Source organism: Corvus moneduloides, chromosome 3 (assembly GCF_009650955.1).
Source record: "Corvus moneduloides isolate bCorMon1 chromosome 3, bCorMon1.pri, whole genome shotgun sequence".
NCBI lineage: Eukaryota > Metazoa > Chordata > Aves > Passeriformes > Corvidae > Corvus > Corvus moneduloides.
The window spans coordinates 83,636,422-83,660,899 of record NC_045478.1 but is presented as its reverse complement, the minus strand read 5'-3'; the positions used below and the strand labels follow the sequence as shown (position 1 = coordinate 83,660,899).

The window sequence follows — 24,478 nt, the reverse complement described above, 5'->3', positions numbered from 1 at the left end:
CAAGCAACATGCCCACCCTTGTGGCAAAGAACAGGTTGTGGACAATCCTTGGAGATGCAGCCCAACCAGACATGGTCCTAGGCAACTGCAATTTTGGGGGGCTAAATTTGCCTTCCTCTGAGCTCCTGCAGAAAGTCTTTACAGAAGGAAGAATCTGGATCCCTGAGAGTGACACTTTCAATACTACCATTTATACTGGAATTATTATTTGGGACAGGCTGTTTGTTTGTTTATTTTAAAGACACCACTGGAAACAGGAACACTCAACAACTTGAATATGAGTCAGAGTGTGGCCTCAATATGTTGGGGTCCCTCCCCCGCCGTGTAGCCCTGGGAGAGGGGCCCTGAGGGCACAGACACGGGGCTTCCCTGCCCCTGCTCAGCCTCGTTCCCATTGGTTGGTTTGTGTTCCCTGCGCGGGCAGAAGGACCCTTGGTCCTGTGACTGGAACAGTTCCTGAGCAGAGCCCCGGCCATGCGGCTGGAGAAATAAACATCTCTGAAACATCTAGCAAGAATCTGTCTGTCCATATATATTTCCTTTCCACGGGACTCCTGGTTTGATATATGCGTGTTGCAGGATCCCCACTGCAACATCAATATTATACAATGGATTTCATTGCACAACAGAGAACGTCAGGATTGTAAATTAAGGGATGAGAGTCTCTGGTAGCTGTCTGAGCTGGAAATCAGAGAGATTGACATCCATGGATTCTACAGCTCACCAGGGCATTGCATAGGGGTCCATCAAGATAGTACCTCAGATAAAGCAAAAGATCAAAGAACAAAATATATTTAAAGTGCAATAGTTAGAATTCAAACCTCACAGTTTTACGGGAAGCTACATGTTGTTGGGCACTGTCCTAAGTGTTCAGAAAGAAGCAAAAATGTACCACTGGAAAACATAACATTCCCTTTCTCTAATAAATTCTGTCTACTCCACAACATTGCCTACATTTTCTGACGATCTTTGCCCCAAGTTAAGCAGACCTATATTAATAAACACAGTTAGTAACCTTTGTGTGCTGTGTGACAAATTCTGTTGTGGTTTAGAAACCCGAAGGAGTTGATGACATTCATCAAAACACATTGCTGAGGACTCATACGTTTTTCTCAAGCAGTTCTAAAAGATGAAAGCAGCATTTACAGAGCTTACAGAGTTACACAAAAGCAGCAAAAGGATTTAAGTAATTAATAGTTCTGGCATCAGAATATGAACACTATCACTTTACCTTTCTTAATATCAGGCCCTATCTATTAATGATGCCATGGTTATTGATCCATGAGAATTTCCGTAATAGAACAGCATTTTCAGAGGTGATATAAAAACAAGCTTTTTTCTTAAGCGTTAGATATCTCAGCTCAAATGCCAAGATTTTATTAAACCCTCTACCTGCAGCGGTAAAAACGAAACACTTCCTTACAATTAAAGAAGCCTTTTCAGTCATAAACACTTTTTGTATTCTGTTCTGCTTTTAAGAAAGATTTTGTTCAGAATAAACAGAGAGAAGGATTAAAACCCATATTTTTCAAATATATGGCACAATACTTCAAAATTTAAGACTATTTCTCTGAAGTCCTTGATTAATATACCTTACCCTTGACTTGGAGATTTAAAAGCTTCCTTATGCTCCAATACTATCACTCTGTTATAATAATGCAGTAGTTAAAATATGTACCTTGGAAAAACCATAAGATGTGCATTTTAAAAATATACAATCTTCACTTTAGGAGTTTAAAATAACTCAAAAGGCTGAATACGGTGATGGTTGGTCAAAACCTACACTGCAGAAAATACTGCCATTAGAAAGGATGGATAAAATATACCGGCTTCAGCCCACAGAGGTTTTTAATATACGAACAGATCTCCCTAAGTACATATTTAGACAAATGATCAGAGAATGACCTTGTGGCTAAATAATATTTAATTACGAACACTCTAAAAGGATAATTTCTTTACCATTTCTTACGTTCTTCACTCTACACTAAATACATGGAGCAAGCACACTTGTCAGGAGAACCATGGTGGCAGTCAGAATTTTTCCCCCTGTATGTTTGAGTCCATGTAGTGTCTTTACTTGAAAACCTTCATTAAAGAAATGAGATCAATGCTGTGTCATGACAATGACAAAGGAGCACAAATTATTTTGGATTCCTGGTTTTCAAGAACTGAATTTAATTGCCGTGGTTAGGAATAAAATAAACACTGCTAGAATATATTATATGTTACAATACAACTAGTTAGAAACAGTAGTTTCAGAAATTAGACGTGACACTGCAGCTTAAACTAAAAGACTTAAATCTAGACTACGCACTTGACGTGACATGCTACAACTACTTTACAGGCCTAAGATACAAGGCAGGGTTTTTTCACACTTTGCAAGTTGTCTTATTTCACCAAAGAGAGACTGCAAAGTACTTTTGTAAGAAATAAGCTGACTTTTTTTGAAGTAAAATCAGTATTATACTGATGACTTTTGTTCAAACTCACCAACATAAAACATCAAACTATTTTTTTACTAGTAATTTCTTTCCCTATTAAAAAAAAAAACACCCTCAATTTTTACTTCTATACAAAATCTTAAAGCATTTATCAATTTATTTATCTGTAGTTTATATTTGTGTAAGACAAACTCAGAGAGAATATCCTACTTTCCCAACACTCTACTCAGTTTTTCATAGAAGAGTTAAGATTATCTCTGGAAATCCAGCTGGGTAAGCAGGAAAACTAAGTTAGCAGTGGCCATGCACAAACCTAGTAAGATTTTCCAAAATAGCTCCTGAGCAAACAGGTGTCATCCTGCCACAGCTTCTGTTTTCTTGTACCCAGAAGTTTGAAGTGACTTCAACCAACTGTAAGATACTGACTGCTTTATTTTAGGTCAATGTTTTTATCAACAGCTGCTCCACTGTAAAACTTCTCATTTACCGGGAAGTACAAGGGGAAAAATTATAATAACGAAGGTGAGAATGACACTCTGGTACCTGAGAGCAGTTAGATGGAAAGGCAGAGAACCCAGCAGTGTCCCAGAGAAAGCAAATGATTTAACCGCATGGCTGCCTACCTCATTACACGGAGAAATACAGTCTTGCAAGTTTTGCCTTCATCCTGTGCCATGTGGAATAGCAAATCCCAGCATTTCATAGAACAGCTGTTACAGTGAATTTATGAAGTACATACTCTTCATCTTCCTCTGTACCTTCCCTCTTTTTTTTTCCCCTTGATCAGGCATCAGCAAAATAGGCATGACTGAATCTGTTTCCTACCTTCTCCATTACTTATTTATGTATGTCTGCTCTGGGGCCATACAAGATGGTGGGAGATGTGGGAAACATTTTGCACATCACTGTTGCAAGACAGTACTAGTATAAATGGCACTGATACAGCAAAGTATCTTCCCACAGGCACTAATTAAAAAGCAATAAGCTCACTTGAGAAGCGTTTGCTTCCATTTTTTTCCTTCAGTACTCAATGTACTGAAGTTTTTCTCCTTTCCTCCCTGATTACAACTACACATTAAAACCTGAGACAAAGAAAAGTAGGAGATAGAATTAAAAAAAAAAAACCCCATAACCCAAATCTCCATTGTTACTTTCCTGTGCATGCTTTTGTATAATGAGTTACAGCTAAAATTTTCTGACTAGAGAGCTTTATTTTTAGAAACCTGACTTCAAAAGAGCTGCTTATTAACAGGCTTCTGACTTGACTGCCAGTTTGTTTGTGATGAAATACCAATATTTGTATGTTTTCTGCACAATGTTTACTTCTTTAATAGTTGCCACATACCTGTCACTGTTAAGGACAAGTATTATGACATGCATAAATTGTATATTCCTGTGTGAACATAAAAGGTTAGCCAGATTATATTCTGACACCAAAGCAAAAGCAAAATCAGTGCAAGTAAATGAAGATGGTTCACTTTTCCTGTAAATAAAATGCAGACAGCTAAGAGAATAAAAATTGGGAACAAACAAATGAGACTGCAGAAGTCACCAATGGGGAAGGAAAGGAATGGGAGAAGGAAAGGAGCATGAAGGCATTCCACTTTTATTATGCCTATCAACAGCTATCCCTTTACTTCCTTGAGTTTCAAAGGGTCTGTTGTCTCTTTTCTTATACACCTGGTCACTATATAAAAACATCAAATAAAGAAACTTCAGTAAAATTTTTTGGCGCCTAAATAGGGAGCAAAACAGGTTTGAATATTGAGGAACCAAGGACTCACTCCTTGCTTTTGTGCTGAAGGAGACAGGTGAAGAATCTAAGCCTAAGAACTGAGTCATAACCTGTAACTCTACTTCCTGTAAGTCTGTAAGTGTCCTTGGTCTCCATCTCTTTGAGATAACATAACTGAATTCAATAAACTGCATTTAATTAATCGATTAACTTTTAATTGAGACTTTAAACAGGAAAGAACTGCCTGTGCATCCTGTATAATGGGATGCTGAAGTTCCTACTCTATTTTTCATAAAAAATAGGCTTTAGTCCTGCAATAATACCTGTAGATGTAAGAATTTCAGACCTTTAAAAGGGCTGTTAGGTACTGGTAGAAGTTTAGACAGGGCAAATTGGAGTTCATCAGGCCCTACAAACATACCAGAATATCAGCTGGCCAGTACTGAGTTCCTGATCTTCGGTCTATGAGGTCCAAGTTAGCAAGTTTAAAGCCCCCTTCAGTTTATTTACAGGTCTGCAGTCAATCTACTACAATCTGCAATGAAGAAGTGTATGGAGTTTTGTTAAGATTTGTCTCCCTTATCCCACAATGGATTTCAATACTTGAATTTATGTCTTTCCCTCCCCTTGTATACTTATATTCACATCCAGAGTATAAAACATTTTCCTTTAGAAAGAAAAATACTGTGCAAAAAACCCTATGTAAAATGCCTCTCAAGAATTTCCCTTTTATCTCACTGAGAAAGAAAAAATAATCTTCTTGGATAAATACATAGATTCTCCTCTTAAGACCCTAAATCATGAACAGGGGAAAAAAAAAAAATTCTTGGTGGGTTGAAGAGCAGAAGTGGCAATACAAGAAAGAATAGAAGTAATATTGGCATTATGGTATCTTATCTGTTGACAGAAACCACATATTCTGAAAGTGATATGCTTGGTCCTGGAGCAGGGGGAGAAGAATGAAAACAAGTACAATACCATTAACAGATGTACTTTACATTGGGATTTAGAGCATCTTTAGAAAGTGTTTAACAGCTGACCCTTCAGCACCAAGAGTGGTGGGTCACAGGGGTTAGGAAGCTCTGCTGTAACCAACAACATGGGATGAAGTTCTGCTCTGTTCTATAATTCATGAGGAACATCCCACTGGCAAATAACAGGCTAGAAAATTAAAATTAATCTCCAAATTCAAGTGCAGACAGGTGGTGACAGGAATCTAAATCTAGGAAACTAAATTACCATTTTTGTAAATCTCTTGGCATAGTTAATGACAGATTTCTTTTTCTCACAAGAGGAATTTTCAACTCCATCTTTGCTACTGGCATCTGAACTGAAAACACTTGTGTATCAAACTGGTCAATTTAACAAATGGGATCTTCTCTTTAACCAGTCCACAGAAGATTTTGTGTTACAGAAGTCCCAGAAGTAGTAGTCTGTAGTTTGTGTCTTTGATACGGTGTTGAGTAACTGCTGCAGCAAATGCTATTATTTTCTAAATACTATTACAAAGATAGAAAATCATGTTGGAAATTTTCTACCACAATACAAAGGAAGGAAAGGTTTACTTCAGCCATAAAAATTTCCAAAGGTGATGCAAAGGAATGTAAAACTTTTGAAGATTAATTTTTCACAAATAATTAATTTTCCTTTCACTTTTATTGGGTGAAGGGTAAGTATAACTTCACTCATCAAGTATTATAGGTCTAAATGTAAAATAGTTTTAAGTGACAGAGACTAAAACACCTGCTTTTTATGAACTTTCAAAGTCTATAGATAACTATGCTTAGTTACTAAACACTAGAACGAATGTATTACTCTGATATTTTTACAGTATGAAGTTAATTAACCATGAAGAAATATAGTATATTGATGAATACATAAAAAAGACCCTGTCTACAATAACACTGTGATTTTCAAACCACGAGTAGGCATAATATAATGTAAAAACAAAGAGAGAACTGTATTCTTGTTTCTTACATAACACCCCTGTTAACAGACTGTGAGTCTCTGCGTGTCAGCCAGGCATCGCACACGGAGATCGGTGCCTGAGGAGAGTCTCAGCCAGTGGGACTTCCTGCAAAGTTGCACTCCATGGATCTTGTTGTTTACTTGATTTTACACTATACTGAAACTGGACTGTAACTGTAAAATAACATAGTTGAAGCCAAGTAAAGTGCTGTTTAACATTAAATTTACTTATCAGTTGCTATTTGTCCAAAAGAGACCAGTGATTCTTTCCATTTATTCCTGAACTGAAATTTTATGCCAATGTAGACACGCTGCTGGTGGTGACAAATGGAGAGGCCTCTTCCCTCATGATTCCCATTTGAAAGGAATTTTACACACACACACACACACAAAACTATGTTCCCCCTGCCCCATCTCAAGAAGTCCTCATCTGTGTCTGCATTAACCCTTCTCTCTTGAGACTTGTTTGCAAAGTGAGAGCAGGAGGATAGCCAAGGAGTTGCTACAGATAGTCACATCCTTCTTCATATCATATGGAGACCTAGTGCCAGTGAATTCATCAAAATGTTAGCTGTATAGTTGAGGTTGACATAAGGTTGTGATGGGCCACAAAATAACTTCTTTTTTCACCTATGGTCTTCCAATTTTTGTATGAGATATGTTGTTAATAGGTGTGTTTCATTCTGCTGAGTTTTAGCTCTGTATGAAGTAGGTAGAAAAAGCCTTGTCATTTCATCTTAAATGTAACGGTATACTTAGAGATTTCACCCCATATATTTCAAGAACAAAGAAATTAACTGAGTCAAATACCAAGAAACTGATATAGATTCCATAACATATGAGAGCTATAGACAATAAAGCATATTAAATATTGCATAATAGCAAGAATTAATAAAATAATTCCTTTCCTTTTCCCACTTTATTCTACTATATTTTGTTTTCAGGAGGCTAACTAAGGTTTTTACATCATCCCACTAGATTTTACAACCATATGGTCAAACGGAGAACACAGTGACTAAGTGGTAGACTTCCAGCCTCAACAATCTGCATTTGAAAAGGAGCAGATCCATATGTTTTTCTCCTTCTCTATCTCTCTCTTTTCTTTTTGTTTTTGGTTTTGGGGTTTTTTTTTGTGTGTCCTGTACCAGTTGCTACAAAACTTGTGCTTTTTTTGCATGAGACACAGGATTTGCAGGAGCACTTTGTACTCTGAGACAGTTTAAATTCCTGACAATACAGGAGGCTTAAAGTTTGCTCATTAAAAAGAGCCTTTCCCAGAAGTTATTCTACTGCCTTAGGTTTTACCAGCAGTTTTTGGATTTATGTATAATTGGAGAACATTTATGTATAATTAAAGCACATACAGACAGGTATGTCTAATGCAAATTGTTTTCTAAGTGGGATGCATCTATTTACTGTAAACTAGTGCCAAGATTGTTGCAGCCTAATTCCTTACAGGTCTACTTTCTGAACTGCTGAGACTTATTAAAAGTCAGTATTAATGGCATGAAGGTTTTTGGTCTTTTCTTTATCATTAACCTCTATGACAGTTAAAATACTGGCATAACCCAGATTCTGGACCAGCTGTTTCAGGTGAAATCTTTCTTCGGTTGAAAGAATAATAAATACAGGATCTATCATTTTATGCAATTACTTCTGTGCTTTGCACAGAAAATCCTCACTGCAAGGTAAAAATGCCAGATGAGAGGTGAGGCTGCTCATGGAATATGCTCTAATAAATGAAGTGCATCACTCCTAATATGCTTGATCACATTCAGTTTTAATCAGTACTTTACTGTTTAGAGATGAATCTTTAAAGAGAAGGGACAATAGAGTGTTGAGTTATATTCATTCTCACTTGTGTATTGTTTATGGGTCTCACATAACGTTATTACTGTAAAGGGAGTAAAATCAGGCACTGATATGGCTCACTAGCCACAGTAGCCCTTCTTTTTTGAGAGAAACCCTCAATTCAATTTCTCGCTGGAATGGATTTTTCACAAATAAGGATAATCCTTCATTTAGTGTTTATACACTTGGTTACCTCTTAGCATTCCTGCCTGTCATATCAAGTTTTAAAATTTTACTGAAAATCGCCAGAATTAATTTATGCATTAGTTGGTTTTATTATAGTTATGGATGAGCTGGCATTCAAAAAATTTTGCATTAGGAAGTAATAGTAATTTTATCAGAATATAACAGGACCCATCCCAAATTTTGCTTAATTTTCTTGTGACATGTTACTATCTATGCATGTCCAACATATGCAGCTGCATAAAATGAGTATCTGTACTGGCAAAAAGTAAACTATTTTCACTCTCCCACTTTTCTTCTCCCCTTGTCACCTAAGACAGACAAAAACCACTCAGGCCCCCTAATTTACTTTATCAGAGAATACAGGGCAAAATGGATTGTATCTAACCATGTCACCTCCCTGAAGTATACAGGATGACCTTGCTCACCACACAAAGTTAGGGTTCAAGCATATCAGTTATATTCCAAATAAAAAAGCTGCAAAGTGGCAGCTCTCTTCAACAGAAAATACAAACTGATATATGCTAGAAAGAAGTAAAAGCAGAAGAGAAACATAAGAGTCAAATTGAATGAAACTTTTTCCAGCAGAGTACTAACATTTTAAATAAAATGACAACATTTATAGAGTTACAAGAACCTTAATCTAGCAATTTCATTGTAGTTGAACTAAATAAAGCCTATGAATTCCATTTTCCTCCTTAAATTACTGTTTCACCAAAATCAGCAATCTTAGCCCTCATCACTTGGCCTGAATTTCGGGAAACAGCTTCTTAAATCAGCAAAAAAAGCAGCACTGAAACAGAAGGGGACAGAGAACCAAAGAGGAAACCTGCTGGCTCTTGGTTCCAATCACAGTTCAGCCTAGAATATGAACTGCCCCATCCTGCATTCCTCTTAATTAGGTTGGCCACAGGGATAGGATGAAATCAGGTCTAACGTATAATGACATCAACTGAATAATTATGAATAAACATTAAAGAATTACTGTAATGAGGTCAAGACCTGCAGGGAAATTAAGAGAAAAATGAAAAAAAAAAGTCTTTGACACTGTTCCAAGCCAGGAAACGAGGCAACATTAGTTTATTTCTAAAATCCATCCTCAATAAATAAATCTGTACATCACCATCAAGAACTGATGGTATTTTATGACATGGTCTTATACCAAAAAACCCCACCATGTATGACACCACATAATAAACACATTGCCTAAAATGCAAGCAAAAAAAGGTGAAAGAAAACATAAATAAAACTATCGCATAGTGAAAGTAGCTTTGCTTCCATAAGTTGGCATTGTGGCCTTTGTTTTTCCTTTTAAGAATATTTAAAGAATTTTTAGTACTGTACAAAACCACAGAGCATCCTTTCCTATTAGTCCAGAACAAAAACAACCCTCATTTTTCACCTTACAATTGACTGAACTAATTCATGTCTTATAAGACAGGAGATGCATATATAAACTGTTTATTCTGATGGCACCTGACTGCACCATTTTAAATCCATTTTGCTTCTCACCAACTCTGTACTTCATTCAGGCAGAGACTCAATTTGGTGACTTGACCTCTACAAAAAGGTCCACGAGGCTCAAGATTCATGCCAGTAACCAGAATGCCGTTCAGTTTGGTGACGGTTTTTACAAAATTGTATGAAATTATTTCTAACCACATATAGAAGGAGCTTGGAAGTTTTGGACCTGAGCTAAAGCACATATAACTACAGATTCAGAAGAGAATGCATATTAAAACGAAATTATTCTCCCACTCTTAAGCACCACCTAGAACACCAGGGAAACCTTGGGTCAAACACATTCCTGCCTATTTGCCCAAGTTCAAAACAAAGAAAGTAATTAGACCCGACTGAAATGAAAAACCTAACTTCAGGGGAATGAATTTTCTCCATCTGAAACTAAATTTTTCAAATCAAGCAAGTCAAAATGTACACAGATAGTATGAACACCCAGAAAGAACATGCTGCTCAGATGAGGACAGTGCACAATATATCCTTTTATAATACATCCTTTTAGATGCACAGGTTGTGGTGTACGAGCAGATAGGCAATCTGCAACCTGAGCAAGGCCCAACACACTTCAGGGAAATATTTTTTTATGTTTTGAGCATATGGCCTACCATCTATATTGGTAACAGACAAATAACACCATCTTTGGTCATTTTTTCAAAGTTACAAACATTGCTCTGCAACACTCCGGAGTCGGGATGAGGCAGCAGTGTTTTCATCTGGCAGGATATGTGCAGAGCTAAGCAGAAGAAAGCCAGCAAAAACATCTCTTGGTGCTCTTTACAGGAACCTGAGGCATCAGCTAAAATGCAGTGCCTTACTCTGAAAAAGCTAACTTCTGCCAACTGAACTGACTTTTTTGACTACACTTATGGAAAGAAGGACATGTAGAACATACTGATTCTAATTATTAAAGCCTGAATTCAAATTTTTTTTTAAAAAGCTATAAAATCTAGAACTTGGGGATGCACAGGCAGATTCAAAACTGCGAAGTGCTTCCACCATCAGATCATAAACAGCTGATGTATGTTGGGGTCTCCTCCCCCTGCCATGTAGCCGTGGGAGAGGGGCCCTGGGGGGAGACATGGGGTTTCCCTGCCCCTGCTCAGCCTCGTTCCCCATTGGTTTTTTTTGTCTTCCCCTGTGTGGGCAAGGACCTTCGGGTCCCGTGACTGCAGCAGTTGCTCAGCAGAACCCGGCCATGCGGCTGGAGAAATAAACATCTCTGAAACATCTACCAAGAATCCATCCATATATATTTCTTTTCCACAGGCCTCGTTGTCTGATACACATGTTGCAGTATCCACACTGTAACAAATGTGCACATGCAGATCAAATCTAAGTAAATATACCAGTGATACTCTCTTCACTCATCTTTTATGACAGTGTGCAAATAGAGCCTAGAAAATTAACAGGGTTCAGTGTTACATATATATCTGTAGAGTTTTTTTTAAAAAAAGGAACTGGACTCCCAAGATAATCAAGTTCTTAACACAGAATAATTTATGATATTTCAAAATTACCCCAAAACAAACATAACCCCCTTCTACATTCAGGATGTATCACTAAACTCTTTTTCCTGCATGAAGTAGCAAGCTTTAAACATATGCAATTACTACAGGAAACCAAGGATGTTTTGTTTTGTCTGGTTGCTTACAGCAGAAAAACTTAAATAAGTACTAAGAATTTATTTGTGGATTGTTAACTGGTTATCACCCCCAACAAGAAGGGGAAAACCTTCATTAGAACACCACTTAACCTCTGCCAAGAAAGTTAAATCAATGTAACTACCCTGGTTGTGGCTCCATCATGTAAAAGATGTTTTATAGTAATAAAGCTCTGAGGAAAGGTTTAATGAATTTGACCTTAACACTTTTAGATCACAAACCTATCTAAACTAGTCTCATCAATATAACTTAAAATTAGCTGATTTTTTAAATTAGAGAAATCTGAGTTTTACTTACATAACATAGAAGTACCCTAAACCTTTCTTATTGAGTAATTCAGTCCAAAACTAGGAAAAACAGCACAGGCTGAGACATTCCAAATGTAAAGATTTGGAATGATTTCTTCCACAGGGAGTTAAAATAAATACAAGTTTATAGTTCTTTTGGACATAAACAGTCCCTTCACTATGTTTTAAATTAACCATTAAAAACTATCAATAATTTTAATAATAATATTAATCATCATCATTATTGTAACAATGATTATTATTATTATTTTTAAGAAAATACATCAGCTTCTTAATGGAGATGAAGGTACACTTGTAAGACAATAGTTTGACATTTTCTACTTCTGCTACTACAATACTATAAGTAAATATACTTTTTTTTTTCTTCCTGAGCCAGCTGGTGCCTTTGATATTCCAGCATTTTAAAAACTAGGATGAAAATTACTGACCCTCTAGATTTTCTTAATATTAATCATTATGAAAAATGTTGAAATAATTTAGTGTGAGCATGATCTCTTTGTACCCACAGCTATCTAAGGAATAATACTGGGTAGACAGAAGTTTGGCTGCACATTAATAAAGAAAGCAAATTAGGAGAGTTATACACAGGGACATCTGAATCTCAGTGGCAGCTGCCATATTAAAAAAAAACAAGCCCCACTGTCACATCCCATGATTTGTTTGTATTGTAATACATTCCAGCAATACATCCACAGCACATTTTGGTCTTACTGAGTAGAAAAGGGGATCCAAGAGGGATCAGGAAGGATTCACCTACATATGCAACTATGGCTCTAATGTCAAGAATGCTGATGAATATTCATTGTACCTCCTTTCATCACAAAAGGCTAAGAAACATTAGAAAGAGGGCCCTTCTTTGTGAGAGGAGGAGTTACTTTATGGAGAGAAGGCCATCTTTGCACGTAGTTAAGGCAATGACAGCAGTACTGCCAATAATTAATATGTGACTTTTCATTTTCCCGTTGAACAATACATTTTTGGAGGTGCAATATGCAAGCAGAGGGACAGAGCATTCCCTCTGTGGTTACATTTCTGCCCCCCCAGAAGAGGAGCCCCCATACTTCCCCCCAAACTAAAGCTGAATACTTATCACATCTGCTGGTACTCCCTTTCTTTCTCCCCAAAAGGTATACATATAACAAAAAGGCATAACATTAATAGAAATAGCACAAGACCTATAAGAGTGAAAGAGTTAAAAGTCCACATCTGATCTACATTTATACACTCAGAGAATGTACAATATTGCATGAAAAATAATCAAATGCAACTAATATTTTTGACAAAACACGTGTTACTCTGAGCATGGTATTTTTTACTAATCTCAGGCCTTCCATGATATACTGAAATAGACATTAGTGGGGATCTCACCTCTTTGTATAAATATCTGAGAGGAGAATGTAAAGAAGACAGAGCCAGTCTCTTTTCAGAGGTGTCTAGTGACAGGACCAGAGGCAATGGGCACAAATGAAACACAGGAGATGCTACCTGAGCATAAGGAGCAACTGTTGTACTGTGAGGGTCACTGAGTGCTGGCGCAGGTTGAACAGAGAGGCTGTGGAGTCTCTATCTTTGGAGATATTCAAAAGGACATAGTCCTGGGCAACTGGCTCCAAGGGAGGGTTGGACCAGATGACCTTCAGAGCTCCACTCCAACCACAACCATTCTGTGAATCTGTGCTTCCTGATATCACAGCAATTGCAAGGACAAAATACACTGAACACCATCTGTATTACTAGGCATAAATCTATCCTCTCCGGCAAAAGGGTTTATTAGACATTTGATTCAGAAACTCATGTAAAAGTCTTATCTGAAAGTAAATTTGGTAACTGTTTTCCTTTTCATTTATGACTGTTGTCACCCAGGCTGGAGAAACTCACTCTAGGCTTCACATTAAAAGGCAGTTTTATTTCACAGCATGACTTGAAGCAGTACATAATACTGAAGTCATTTTCCCTCTTTCCAATGGTATTTTTTCTAGCTTTTAAGACACTTTATAATGTGTAACCTCACTGAAAACACGTACTGCAATAAATATTATAAATCATGCATAGATATCACAAAGCTTCTAATAGAATGAGGAGTTAAAATATACTTTCTATTCTATTAAAATAAAAGAAGAACTTACATTATTTTTTCAACATAGAGGAAAAACTGTTTCCTTAGCCAAGTTTATTTTGCATGAAAGAATTGCTGTTCCTTCTTTCAAAATGGATGAGATTTTTTTTTCATAAATCAATAATATGTTTTCATTTACTGTATATTACAATTTATGTCCAACGTAATGAAATTTTTCTTAAGGGATATTTAAAAATAAACAAAAGAGGTAGCTAAAAGCCTGAATAAAACCATGTCAAGTCTTCTGAATCCTGCCAACTGTTCTCTTCAGATGGAGCTGAGCATTTTGGAAGCCATCCCTAATGGCATTGTCACTATGTGAGACAGGTGCAAGAGTGAAGCTGTCCTTTAAGAGGTTCAGAGTGAAGCGAGAGTTAGAGCCAGAAACAGAAGTGGAGAAGAAAGAACAAAAATGGTTATAAAATAATAATTTGCAGCCATCCAATGTTGAGTTTTCTTATTTCTCTAAGTGCCACAGTATCTTAAACAAGCCCCAGGAATATTTGTTGGAGCAGTCTCCCCAGGGTGCATCTGGATTTGGCAAAATCTAACATATCATCAAAGAAAAGAAACTTTTAAAGATAGAAATGTACGTATTATCTTGGGGTTTTTTTCTGATATCCATGTTATTACAAGCAATGAAGACACTTGATGAGTGATGGCAGAATCAGACCTGCAGATTCCCTGTGATCATTCTTAGGAAAAGTTCCACTGGTAATCCTAAATTCAGAGTCAGCTCAGCACTAAATTTACTTAATGTTGATGCTGTGCACCAAGTGACTGCAAGCAATGTGAGAACAATAAGGAAGAGCTGATGACATGAATTCCTTGAGCGAACGGCAGCCTCAGCAGTTCATATTCAGCATCCCTGTTACCATCAGATCACTTTGTAAGAGAAATGAGTGCACAAAATAGAACATTTCCCTGTGCAGCAGGTAGGGAGAAGATCAAAATATGCCTGATTTCTCTGTGGAATCCTGGCACAGCTGAGCTTGGACTACACAACAGAATATCTGTATTTAAGATGTTCCCTCTCTCTCAAAAAACACTGGATCATTAGGAAAAAACATTAGGCTTACAATTAAGTGTCCTGACTTAATACAACTTATGCAGAAGGATTTCCTGATTCTGTGGAAACCCTGGGAAAAATTGTTCCAAGAGCTCATTTTCTTTGCCCTAGTCTTCTCAAGGCAGCATTAACATCAGTGCCCAGTGGTGGCAATTTAGATGTCAGAATTGAGGCACTTTCCATTATTTATGTAAAAAGAAGCACATATATTGAATACATGTAATTTCCTGTAAATACTATTTCTGTCAGCCAAATGCAGGGAAATTAGGCTATTTTTGTACTAGTACATTCATTAACAGAAACCCAACAATAAATGGTTGTTTCACATTTGTTAGTTTGACCAAGGAGTCACACATTGCAATGGTAACTTTCTTATGCACAGTATTCAATAGAAGCATTTTAGCACATGGTGTTTGTCATGTGTAAGCTATAATATATATCAAAAACATTTGTATCCTCCCAGAACACATGTAATTTTGCATAGAGAAATACCTATGTTACCCATTCTCAAGAATTCAATCACATTTTTAATACCTCCCCAGCCTGTAAATGAAATCACGCTTTTTCACATACACTTCAATGGCTGTTTATTTTGCAGTTTAGCTTTAAAGGACAAATTGATTTTTTGTAATCTGTTTGCCATATTACCCCAGTAGTGTAACCAGCAGAGGGGAGAAGCTGACTCAGCAGCAGGAAGGACTACAAAATTTTAGAGGTGCTACTTGTCCCTTTTTCTTTCAGTCAGCCTTGCTCTGATGCAGTGAGCAGTACCCTTTCCTTTCTCTGTCACTGAGGGAGGACACAAGTAACTAATTCCAGGAAAAAAAATGTGATCTGAAATGAGCAGTGGTCAGAGGTTATGCACTGTGGAATGGAGTTTTACAATTATGTATTTAAAAAAGAGAGATCAAAATAAACTGCCTTCTTATTTTATATTGTTGTAAAATCTCTGCTAAGTTTACATTCATCAAAAAGAAATCACCCTATTAAAATAGCTTAAATGAAGATAGGAAGCAAGATCTCAAAGCAAATTACTGTGTTACAGATCATTCTGTTCCTAGGAAATTTCAAAGTATCAAATTCCAAACACTGTACTATCATCTATTAAGAAGACCACCTACACCATTTATGAGCTATTATTTATCAGTCACTGAAAGGCACTCAGAATTCTGACTCTTGAGCAAAACTGTGATGTACCACACAGCCTATGCTGACAAGCCACCCAAATCACAAACCTTTCATGGTTCCGGAGAAACAAAATTCAGCAAATGTCCATTTCTTTGTTAGGTTTAAGATGAAAAGAAATAGATGTAAGCAACATCCTTGATATGACAAATGATGGAAGAGCAGTTCTGTGGCAGAGACAGTATAACAAAATCTGTGAAGTCAGGAGGCTCCTCTGGAGAACAGAGGGCAGGGACAGCAATGGGACAGTGCGCACCAGACGTGCTGTAAGTGTCGGAAACTAAATCCCATCTCAGCTGGAAGGAGTTAGATCTGAATGTAACTCCTCATGTCTGAAAAGGTCTGACATAATGATGTGAACACTTGCGAGTATAGAGGAGCTATGACAAACTCCTTTGGTGCTTGTGCTGGATGATATACTGAAAACTCAGTACTAACTAGTAAGGACACAAAAGAAGAACAATGACCAAGTAGTGGTAAGTCCCCACACAAGAAATGGCCTCACCATAGCACCTGTGCCTGAGAAGGGAGGCCCGAAGTCTATTTGCCACACTTCAATCCAGACTCTTACTCTGGTTGAATGCTGCATTATGACAGATACCAAATCAAATGTTCACATCTTTTTTTACCAGGAGTACACACAGAGTATGTTACTTTGGGAAAGTGTGGGTTTGTGTATAGCCTGGTGCGTATCAGTTTGCAGAATCAGGCCTTCCATTCACAGATACACGTTTTCCTTTTCACTAGAGAACTAACACTGTGAATGTTAACACTGTTACAGTTCCGAAAGGACTGCAAATGTGACTGCTATAATCAGACCTTTTTGTGTGGGCTTTTCTTTTTTTGTTTGAGTTTTCTGTTGCTTTGTTGTTTGGTTTGTTGTTGGGTTTCTGGTTTGTTTTTGGTTATTTTTCTGGAAAGAGGAATACCCTAATTATCTGAATAATGGCTGCTAAAATTTTCAAGCTATGTGAAAAAACTTACTGGTAGGCCTGTAGGTGGCCTACATAAGACTCCCACACTCCAATCTTTCCAGATATCTTTTGTGCTTGATTAATTAGAGAAACTACGGAGATGTGATATTTTTACAGTGACTGATGTTTTCTTATAATTAAATTAACCTGCATATATCTCCCATAAAGCATTAGGTCATGAAATTCTTGTAAAGTGCCAGGTAAGTGCCAACTGTAAAATTACAAATTTAATTTTTAGATGGATGTCCTCGGTAAAAATAAAAACAGTGGGCTCTTTTATTTCACAGAAATATCGTATCATAAATCTACTCTGAGCATCATATATTAAAATAATGCTATGCAAATAGGCATGACTGCTAATATAGAATCTTTAGAATAAGACTACTTAAATGAATAAGTAATATTTAAAATGTCAGTCAACAAACCATGAAAAAAGAAAGCTCAATTTAATTAGGCTGGTCATTTGTGGCTTAGGTAGTCAAAGGATTAGCATGTAGAGTAAGTGAAGGCTGCACAAAGCTTTGCGCAGGTTTTACACAGGTATTCACTTTCATCTCAATAAAAGCTTTAGTGTAACAAATGCTGGCTTACAGCATGCTTTGGTGCTTATGGCACAAAGGAGCTTCTCAAGAAACTTGCTGTGTTGCCATGTAAAGGTCAGGCACAGTTTACCAAGACTGCAGGGAACAAGAGATGAAAAAAAAAGGGGCTTTGCTGACAGATCTGTAGTATAGTTGTAAAGACAAATTTTTTTAATAGTTTATGTCAACTTTATTTTGACTAATTTATCTATAAAAGGAGAATAACTACAGTACCAGTAGAGAGGATATCTATCTGCAATCAGTGGTACAGCCCAATGGGATTGGAGGGGAAAGACAGAAGGTTTGGGATAATACACTAACTTGAACTTTTTTTAACCTTTTCAGCAGACTTTGCCTACTGCAGACTGCAATGCATTGAAGAAAGCAGGGCAAATACAACTCACTTGCTGTGAGAGCCACACTTTTACCTGACCTTAACACAGAGAGGTCTCTGCACATTAAGTTTCAGTACATATTAGAAGCCACCCCAGCTGGAAATATTTTCTTGTCTTCTTGGAAGGTGGACCAGAAAAGAAGGTGGGGCAGGCACATGCAAAGTCTGCACCTACTCTTTATAACCACAGGAGTGAGATAGATTCTGTGTGTTTATAAAACAAACTGACTGTTGCATAGCACATTCATGACATTAAGAGTGCCCATATTGAAAACACTGCACTTTGGAAGCCCAGAGGACTGCCAGCCCAAACTGCAGGGACAGCATGCTCACTGTTCCTAGCTACTGTGTTCTGCTTCAATTTGCGAGGAAAAGAATGATAGCAGATTTTCTTTGTTTTGGGGAGAAAGTATCAAGAATCTTACATGCAAATTATTTTCACAGCCAAGCCAAGCATTATTTGAAAACTGAAACAGAATAAAATTATCATTTTAAACTCTAGAAGATATCTCCTTTCCCTCTTTTGTATTTTTATGCTGAACTACCTTTTCAAATCTTCTGAAAGTTGGGATTTTTTGAATCAACCTTGAAAATTGGAACAGCTTCCACTAAAAGTTTCCAGCTACTTTCTTTTCATATGTACTGTAAAATATGCTAATAGAAAAAAGCAGCAGCTGTAATCTGCTCATTCAATTGAATTTATCAGCCTGCATATATTAATTGTGTCATTGACCCCGTATTTGCCAAAAAGAATGTAGGCCTGCATATATTCCAGGCAATCGGAAATTATTTATAGGTATACCATACTGAAACTTTTTAATATGGCATTTCCACCATGGAGTTCTGAGGAATTTCTAGGAGACAATACAGAGTTGGTGTCTTTTGGGGGGTTTTTTCAATCTCCAAACCAAAGAACAGTGTTCAGTAGATACTGTAAAAGCTGAAAAGTTTGGAAATTTATTTAGGTTTATTTAAAACTAGAATGCAGTGACCCCAAATCAAACAGCACAGATGAGAAAGTCTTCATTTCCAAAAGCAGGCATGCTGAAGGAAGCTGCCGAGTGTAGCAAAGGACTCATGTTGTGTGAGGTAAATGGAATCCAAAAGATTCACACTCATCTTGTGATAACAGCAATGTCTTTCTGCAGCACTGACTTCATGTATTCAATCTGAATACAATATTGTCTCTGTTTTTATCCCTCCTACCACTGGAAATGTACATTAATGGTGTCTTCTGTCTTGATTGATATGTAATTTAAGCCTATACTAATTACCAATATTTAAATACAAATTCTGAGAGAAAAAGAATCCCCCTAGATGTGTTCATCTGAAACACCACAAAATGCAACACTTCGAAGCCTCTGAAATAAATCAGAGATAGTTGGTTAATCCAGGAATAGCACACAAAGCTTGAGGGGGATTGTGGTTGTGGGCTTTTTGAATTAGATGTGTATAAACATGGTATGGTTTATTCTTTCCAAGGAGAATAGGACCTGGGTTTTTAATTGCTATTTTTTTACAGTGCTATTTCATGTAAAGACATTGAAGCACTGTGCCACATTGAGAACACAAAGCTGAAACTTTAAACGACAGCAGAAGACAAATCTAGACATTTGAATGTGGGCTAAATATGGAAGTTCCCCCCCCCCAAGCTATAGCATGGTATGGCTCAGTCTTCAAAACCTAAGCCTCTCACATAAACGTGGTTGACAAGCACTGATTTAGGAGAGAGGAAGGACTCTCATTCAACAGTAACATAACCAGTGAAAATTAGCAGCACTCAGACAAAAAAAACCCTTTAAAACTTTAGACTACTGCACATTCAAGTCACTCCCCAATACTTTCTCATTTTAGTGTGCAAACCAAACTTGAGAGATCTCTTACCAGTTTTCTGTTCAAGAACAACGCCTTTACCTTGACTTTACATGCTGCAGCTGGAGGGATTAATATTCTCAACTACACATCCATTCAAAACCTTCTGGCCTTAGCTGATAATGTTCACAACTTAGATCTGAATTCACGTCTTTCTGTGGCCTTAACAACAGCTCCAAGCTTTGAATAAACATCTACCATCTCCTTTTTAGCACACATGTAGTTCTATAAATTGTGCATACAATCAGGTTAATCCTCAGTCCTTAAAATAAAGAGCTAAGTATGTCTTTCAAGGACTGGAGCTCTAGTCTGCATGATGTTCCTTGTATATGCTCCAAATAATGGAAATAAGTGAGTGAAATTTTCAAAATCCTTTGAATTAACTCTTCTCTGCTATAAACAGCAAGAAAAAAAAAGAAGTAGGACTACGTATATATATAGCCATATGTATACAAATAGAAAAGACTAGTTATATCATCTCCATATACCCCAAAACCTTGAAACAAATCCAAAAAAGCTTACCCTTGCCAACGTCAGGGTTCCTTGTTTACACACGCTGCAGCGGACCCTCAGTTTTCCAGGCTTCACAGCTTGGCAGAAATCTTTGCAAAAAACATAAAAACTGTTGTAACTTGCTGCACCTGTCAAGAGGAAAAGCAAACAAACAGTAAACAACCACTTATGATGTATACTGAAAATCAGTACCAAACTGTCATGAAAGCTTTCTATTTCACTCTGTAAGTGATAAGTTAAAAGAATTTTAAGTTCTGAAGACAGCTTTGTGATCATCTTATCTTGCCTGATCTAGTTCCTAACACCTTCCAGTAACTCCTGCTTCTTGATCAATAAGTACAGGTGAACTACACTGTAACTCCTTGAAAATGCATCCAGAGCTTACCACTGGTGAGCACCAACTGAAATCCTTGCCAAGTGATGTATGACATTAATTACCCCAGTCCTCCATAATTTGCATCTCACTTCTAGTCTAAAATTGTCTACCTGCAATTTTTATGAGGTCAAATTGCATGAAAATTTCTTTAGATGAAGCTTAAAAGATGAATTTGACCGATATCACAAAAAGAAAACAAATATTTAATTTAGCAAACTTACTTCTATTCATGGAAGACTGGAAGCCAGTTCTTTATTCTTGCTGGCAGCCTTATAACCTAGCAAAGTTTGCAAACTGCTGCCAAGATATTAGGCCAAGTAAATTTTCAAGGAAAATGAAATGAAACACATTCTGTTCTGTGAAACTATGGAACAGAATGTGATATGCAGAGAATTGTGAAAGCCCAGTGCAATGCTAATGAATTTCATTTCACAGGAAACAATGATCACTGTTTTGAGTGAAGCACTTTTTAGAATAGCTATGGCTATTCCTTACAAACTGTTGGAATATCCCTGGCATGGTTTTAATCTATACTGGACAGCTCCAAGTTCAGAGACTCAAGCTTATCATCAGAAGTTGAAATGAGACCAGAATAAAGTTTCAAACAGAAACTTCTCAGTACCAAGAGGAGATTTGACACATTAACAGTGGTGAACTTCAGAATCAGTAGCAACCCCTTAGAGATGAAAATTTTTTCACTGTCTTTCTCCCTATTCTCTTACTTCTCCCTACATTCATCAGCAATAAATGTTTTATGTACATTTGAACCCTAGCACACTACCACAGTAAATACAACCTGGAATAATATTTTTAAACATGGCTGACTTCCTTTATTTTCACATGTCCCTCACACAGTAAAGGGTCACACCCTGTGTTATGCCAATGCAAAACGCCAGTCAGTTACGTTTTATACCTATTCATGGCTGTCCTGATTTAAATGTGCTCTAGCATAATATAAATGTAACTCAAATATAATTTGAGTTTCCAAAACTCAACCTCAGAGAACTGTGTCATCCAAAAAATCTTTTTTTCTAAGAAAAAGTGTGCAGATGTCTACAAGGAAGATGTACATCATTGAAAGAAGAAATTTTGTAACACTTTTTCAATTTTTCAGGAACATAAGCCACATAAGAGTAGACCAGTGATGTAACCAAAACTAACTTTAGCCAACTGATCTGTCAAGTGTTCTCACTATGCTTCCTTGGAAAGTATTAACCACCATGGCAGAACATAAAGTATTACAGAACTTAAATTGAATCCAGTTTTTGTGGAAGAATGACACACACCCATACATTCACACACTTACCCACTTTTCATATGAATAAATGCAACTCAAAAGGCTGAGAGCACACTTCTCAAATCAGTCTAAAACACAGTTCTGGGATTCAAATAGTTAAATTAAAGAAAAAAAGGCTTATGCTGAACTATTTAATATATAGTGCAATGTTGAGAGGTGAAACTTAATATGACAAAGTTTTGGACATCTGGATATCCATTCACTCATATTTTGCTGGAGGCTCTGATTACTGCAACTGAGAGCACGTCTTAGACTTGATTTGATGTAAAATCCACAACAAAAATCCAAACTATGGTATTGCATATGAGAAGGAGGACTTAAGTCACTTGCAAGTGACTTAATTTTACTTTTGGCAGCTCCTCTATGCAGGATCAGCAAAACAGTCAATAAGACTAAAGGTCAGTGCCTTTAGCACAATTCAAAGGGAATGCTACATGACTTAAGTAAGCAAGAATGCTATTGCTAGTAAAGTTCCACAATAACAGGATGATTTCAGCCACTTATTCCTGACTTGGTCTCAAGAGCAGGAAGTGAGACCAGAGCCCATTATCTATTCTGTTGCCACCAGTCCTCTCCCATTGTTCCAATTCCATATGTGGGCTGTCTAATGGGACTACTGAAACTGCTGCTTCTATTCACGCTTACCCTGAGTAGTTCTGCCATGCCACTGCTCACTGTCCTAGTTCAGTCCTACACTCCAAAATGATTCCTGGCATGACTCTAATGAAACCCTCCCAGTTAAACAGAACCATCTTATTGAGTACATGAGCCCTTACAGCATACAGCAATTTGTTAATTGGCTGATGCCTTTCCTGACCCAGTCCTCCACTCCCTGATGTCTTGTGTCCCTGTCTCACATTTTATGCCAAGGATTAAAATTTACTTCAAGGATTAAAACACTTGAGGCAGGAATCATGCTCTCTCTCTCTCTGCTTTGTGTTCTTAGCTCATTCCATCTGGACCCAAAGATAAAATTATTTTATTGATAATAGTCTGCAAAATATTCACAGGATAGTATGGCATAAATCAGCATGACTGAATACTGCAGTAAAAAATAGTAGTCATAGGAGAGGCCTAAAATAAGACATATTGCTGATTTACTATAGAGGATAAATCTTATGCATTAGCTTGATATTTGCTCTGTGCAAAAATAGACTACATTAGCTCAATATTCATTTTTCTTAGCACTTTCAATTTTGTTTTCCATTTTCATGAATATAAAAAGTCCCCCCAAACACATTCCCTGCGCACAAATTTAAAACACAAGAAACAAATTTATTATATAATGGGTTGGAGCAGTTAAGCAGCACAGATCTATTCAAAGACAGAATAACTTTAGAAATATCTGCTATAGCAAGAAAGCTGGAAGGGCACAACACAACAAGAGGAATGCACTGATTTTAGAGGGAATGTGTTAAATGGAGATATTCTGCAACCCATTCACCATTTTATGCAGACATGCTGATCACATTCTCACAAAGTGCAGTTACATCATTAGGTGGATGTCCTGAGCAGCATCACCAGGCAAAACAAAGACTTAATAAAAAATGCAAATGCTGTAAGTTGGCTTACAGTACAACACTGATGGCCAGCATTAAGCTCTTTACTGACTTGTTCACGTCACTGATTATATTAGCATGGCCCTTGGCTGAGACTGCATCCCCTTGGACCCCTTTTCAAAGAGAAACTGAAAGACACAGAAACAAGGAAATCTGTTTTATGCACCAGCTCTGACGTATCAATATTAACAATGAAGGTAATTATGACACTGTGCCAGTAATCACTAAAATTGCTGCAGAACCAACCATATAGTAAATAAATGAGACACACACCTTTTGGGTGTATGACTTTAATAAGAATTCAGAAAACAATCCCTATTTTGCAGTTTTCACTTCCAAATATTATCATATAAAATCACTTATTACAGGCTAGTTTTAGGAAAATGCTTGATGGTTTTCTCCATGGAGTTCATTTAATTATGCTACCTTAACTGGCCAAAAAAAAAAAAAAAAAAAGTAGGATGAGAGGAATACAAGAGGCCTCTCACTTATGATCTGTGTCAGGACCTGTCTTCTCACCCCAATGAGACACACTCTCTCTTTTCTACCTCTTCAAAGCTAATTTCCTCACAAATATCCCATCACCACCCCCCCCCAAAAAAAAAAAAAAAAGTCTTAAAACGGTCCTCTCCCTTTAGTGTTTTATATAAAAAGGGGAAGTAGTTTTCTCTGATGTGTATCCCAGTGCTTTATACTGTCTCCCCATCTAGGTTTTCAAGCTCCTTAGGACTTGAATTACTTCCTTATTTCTGTGTTGTTAATGACGACCATGCTGTGGGAGCTTTGTGCATGTTAGTGATAGCACAGACCAATTATTTTGATATGTGTGACTAGTTAACGAGAAAACATTAGTCATAATGACTATAGACTTGATCCT

At 37.0% G+C, this 24,478-nt stretch overlaps 1 protein-coding gene across 2 annotated transcripts in view; it reads right to left on the bottom strand.

Moving 5' to 3' along the window:
• PRKN (parkin RBR E3 ubiquitin protein ligase) overlaps positions 1 to 24,478 on the bottom strand; it is a 711,187-nt gene that overhangs the window by 445,722 nt on the left and 240,987 nt on the right. For both annotated transcript variants that reach the window (XM_032102474.1, XM_032102475.1), the window contains exon 4: positions 20,379 to 20,497. In XM_032102474.1, the coding sequence (XP_031958365.1) occupies positions 20,379 to 20,497 (119 nt within the window). The remainder of the gene's footprint in view (positions 1 to 20,378; positions 20,498 to 24,478) is intronic.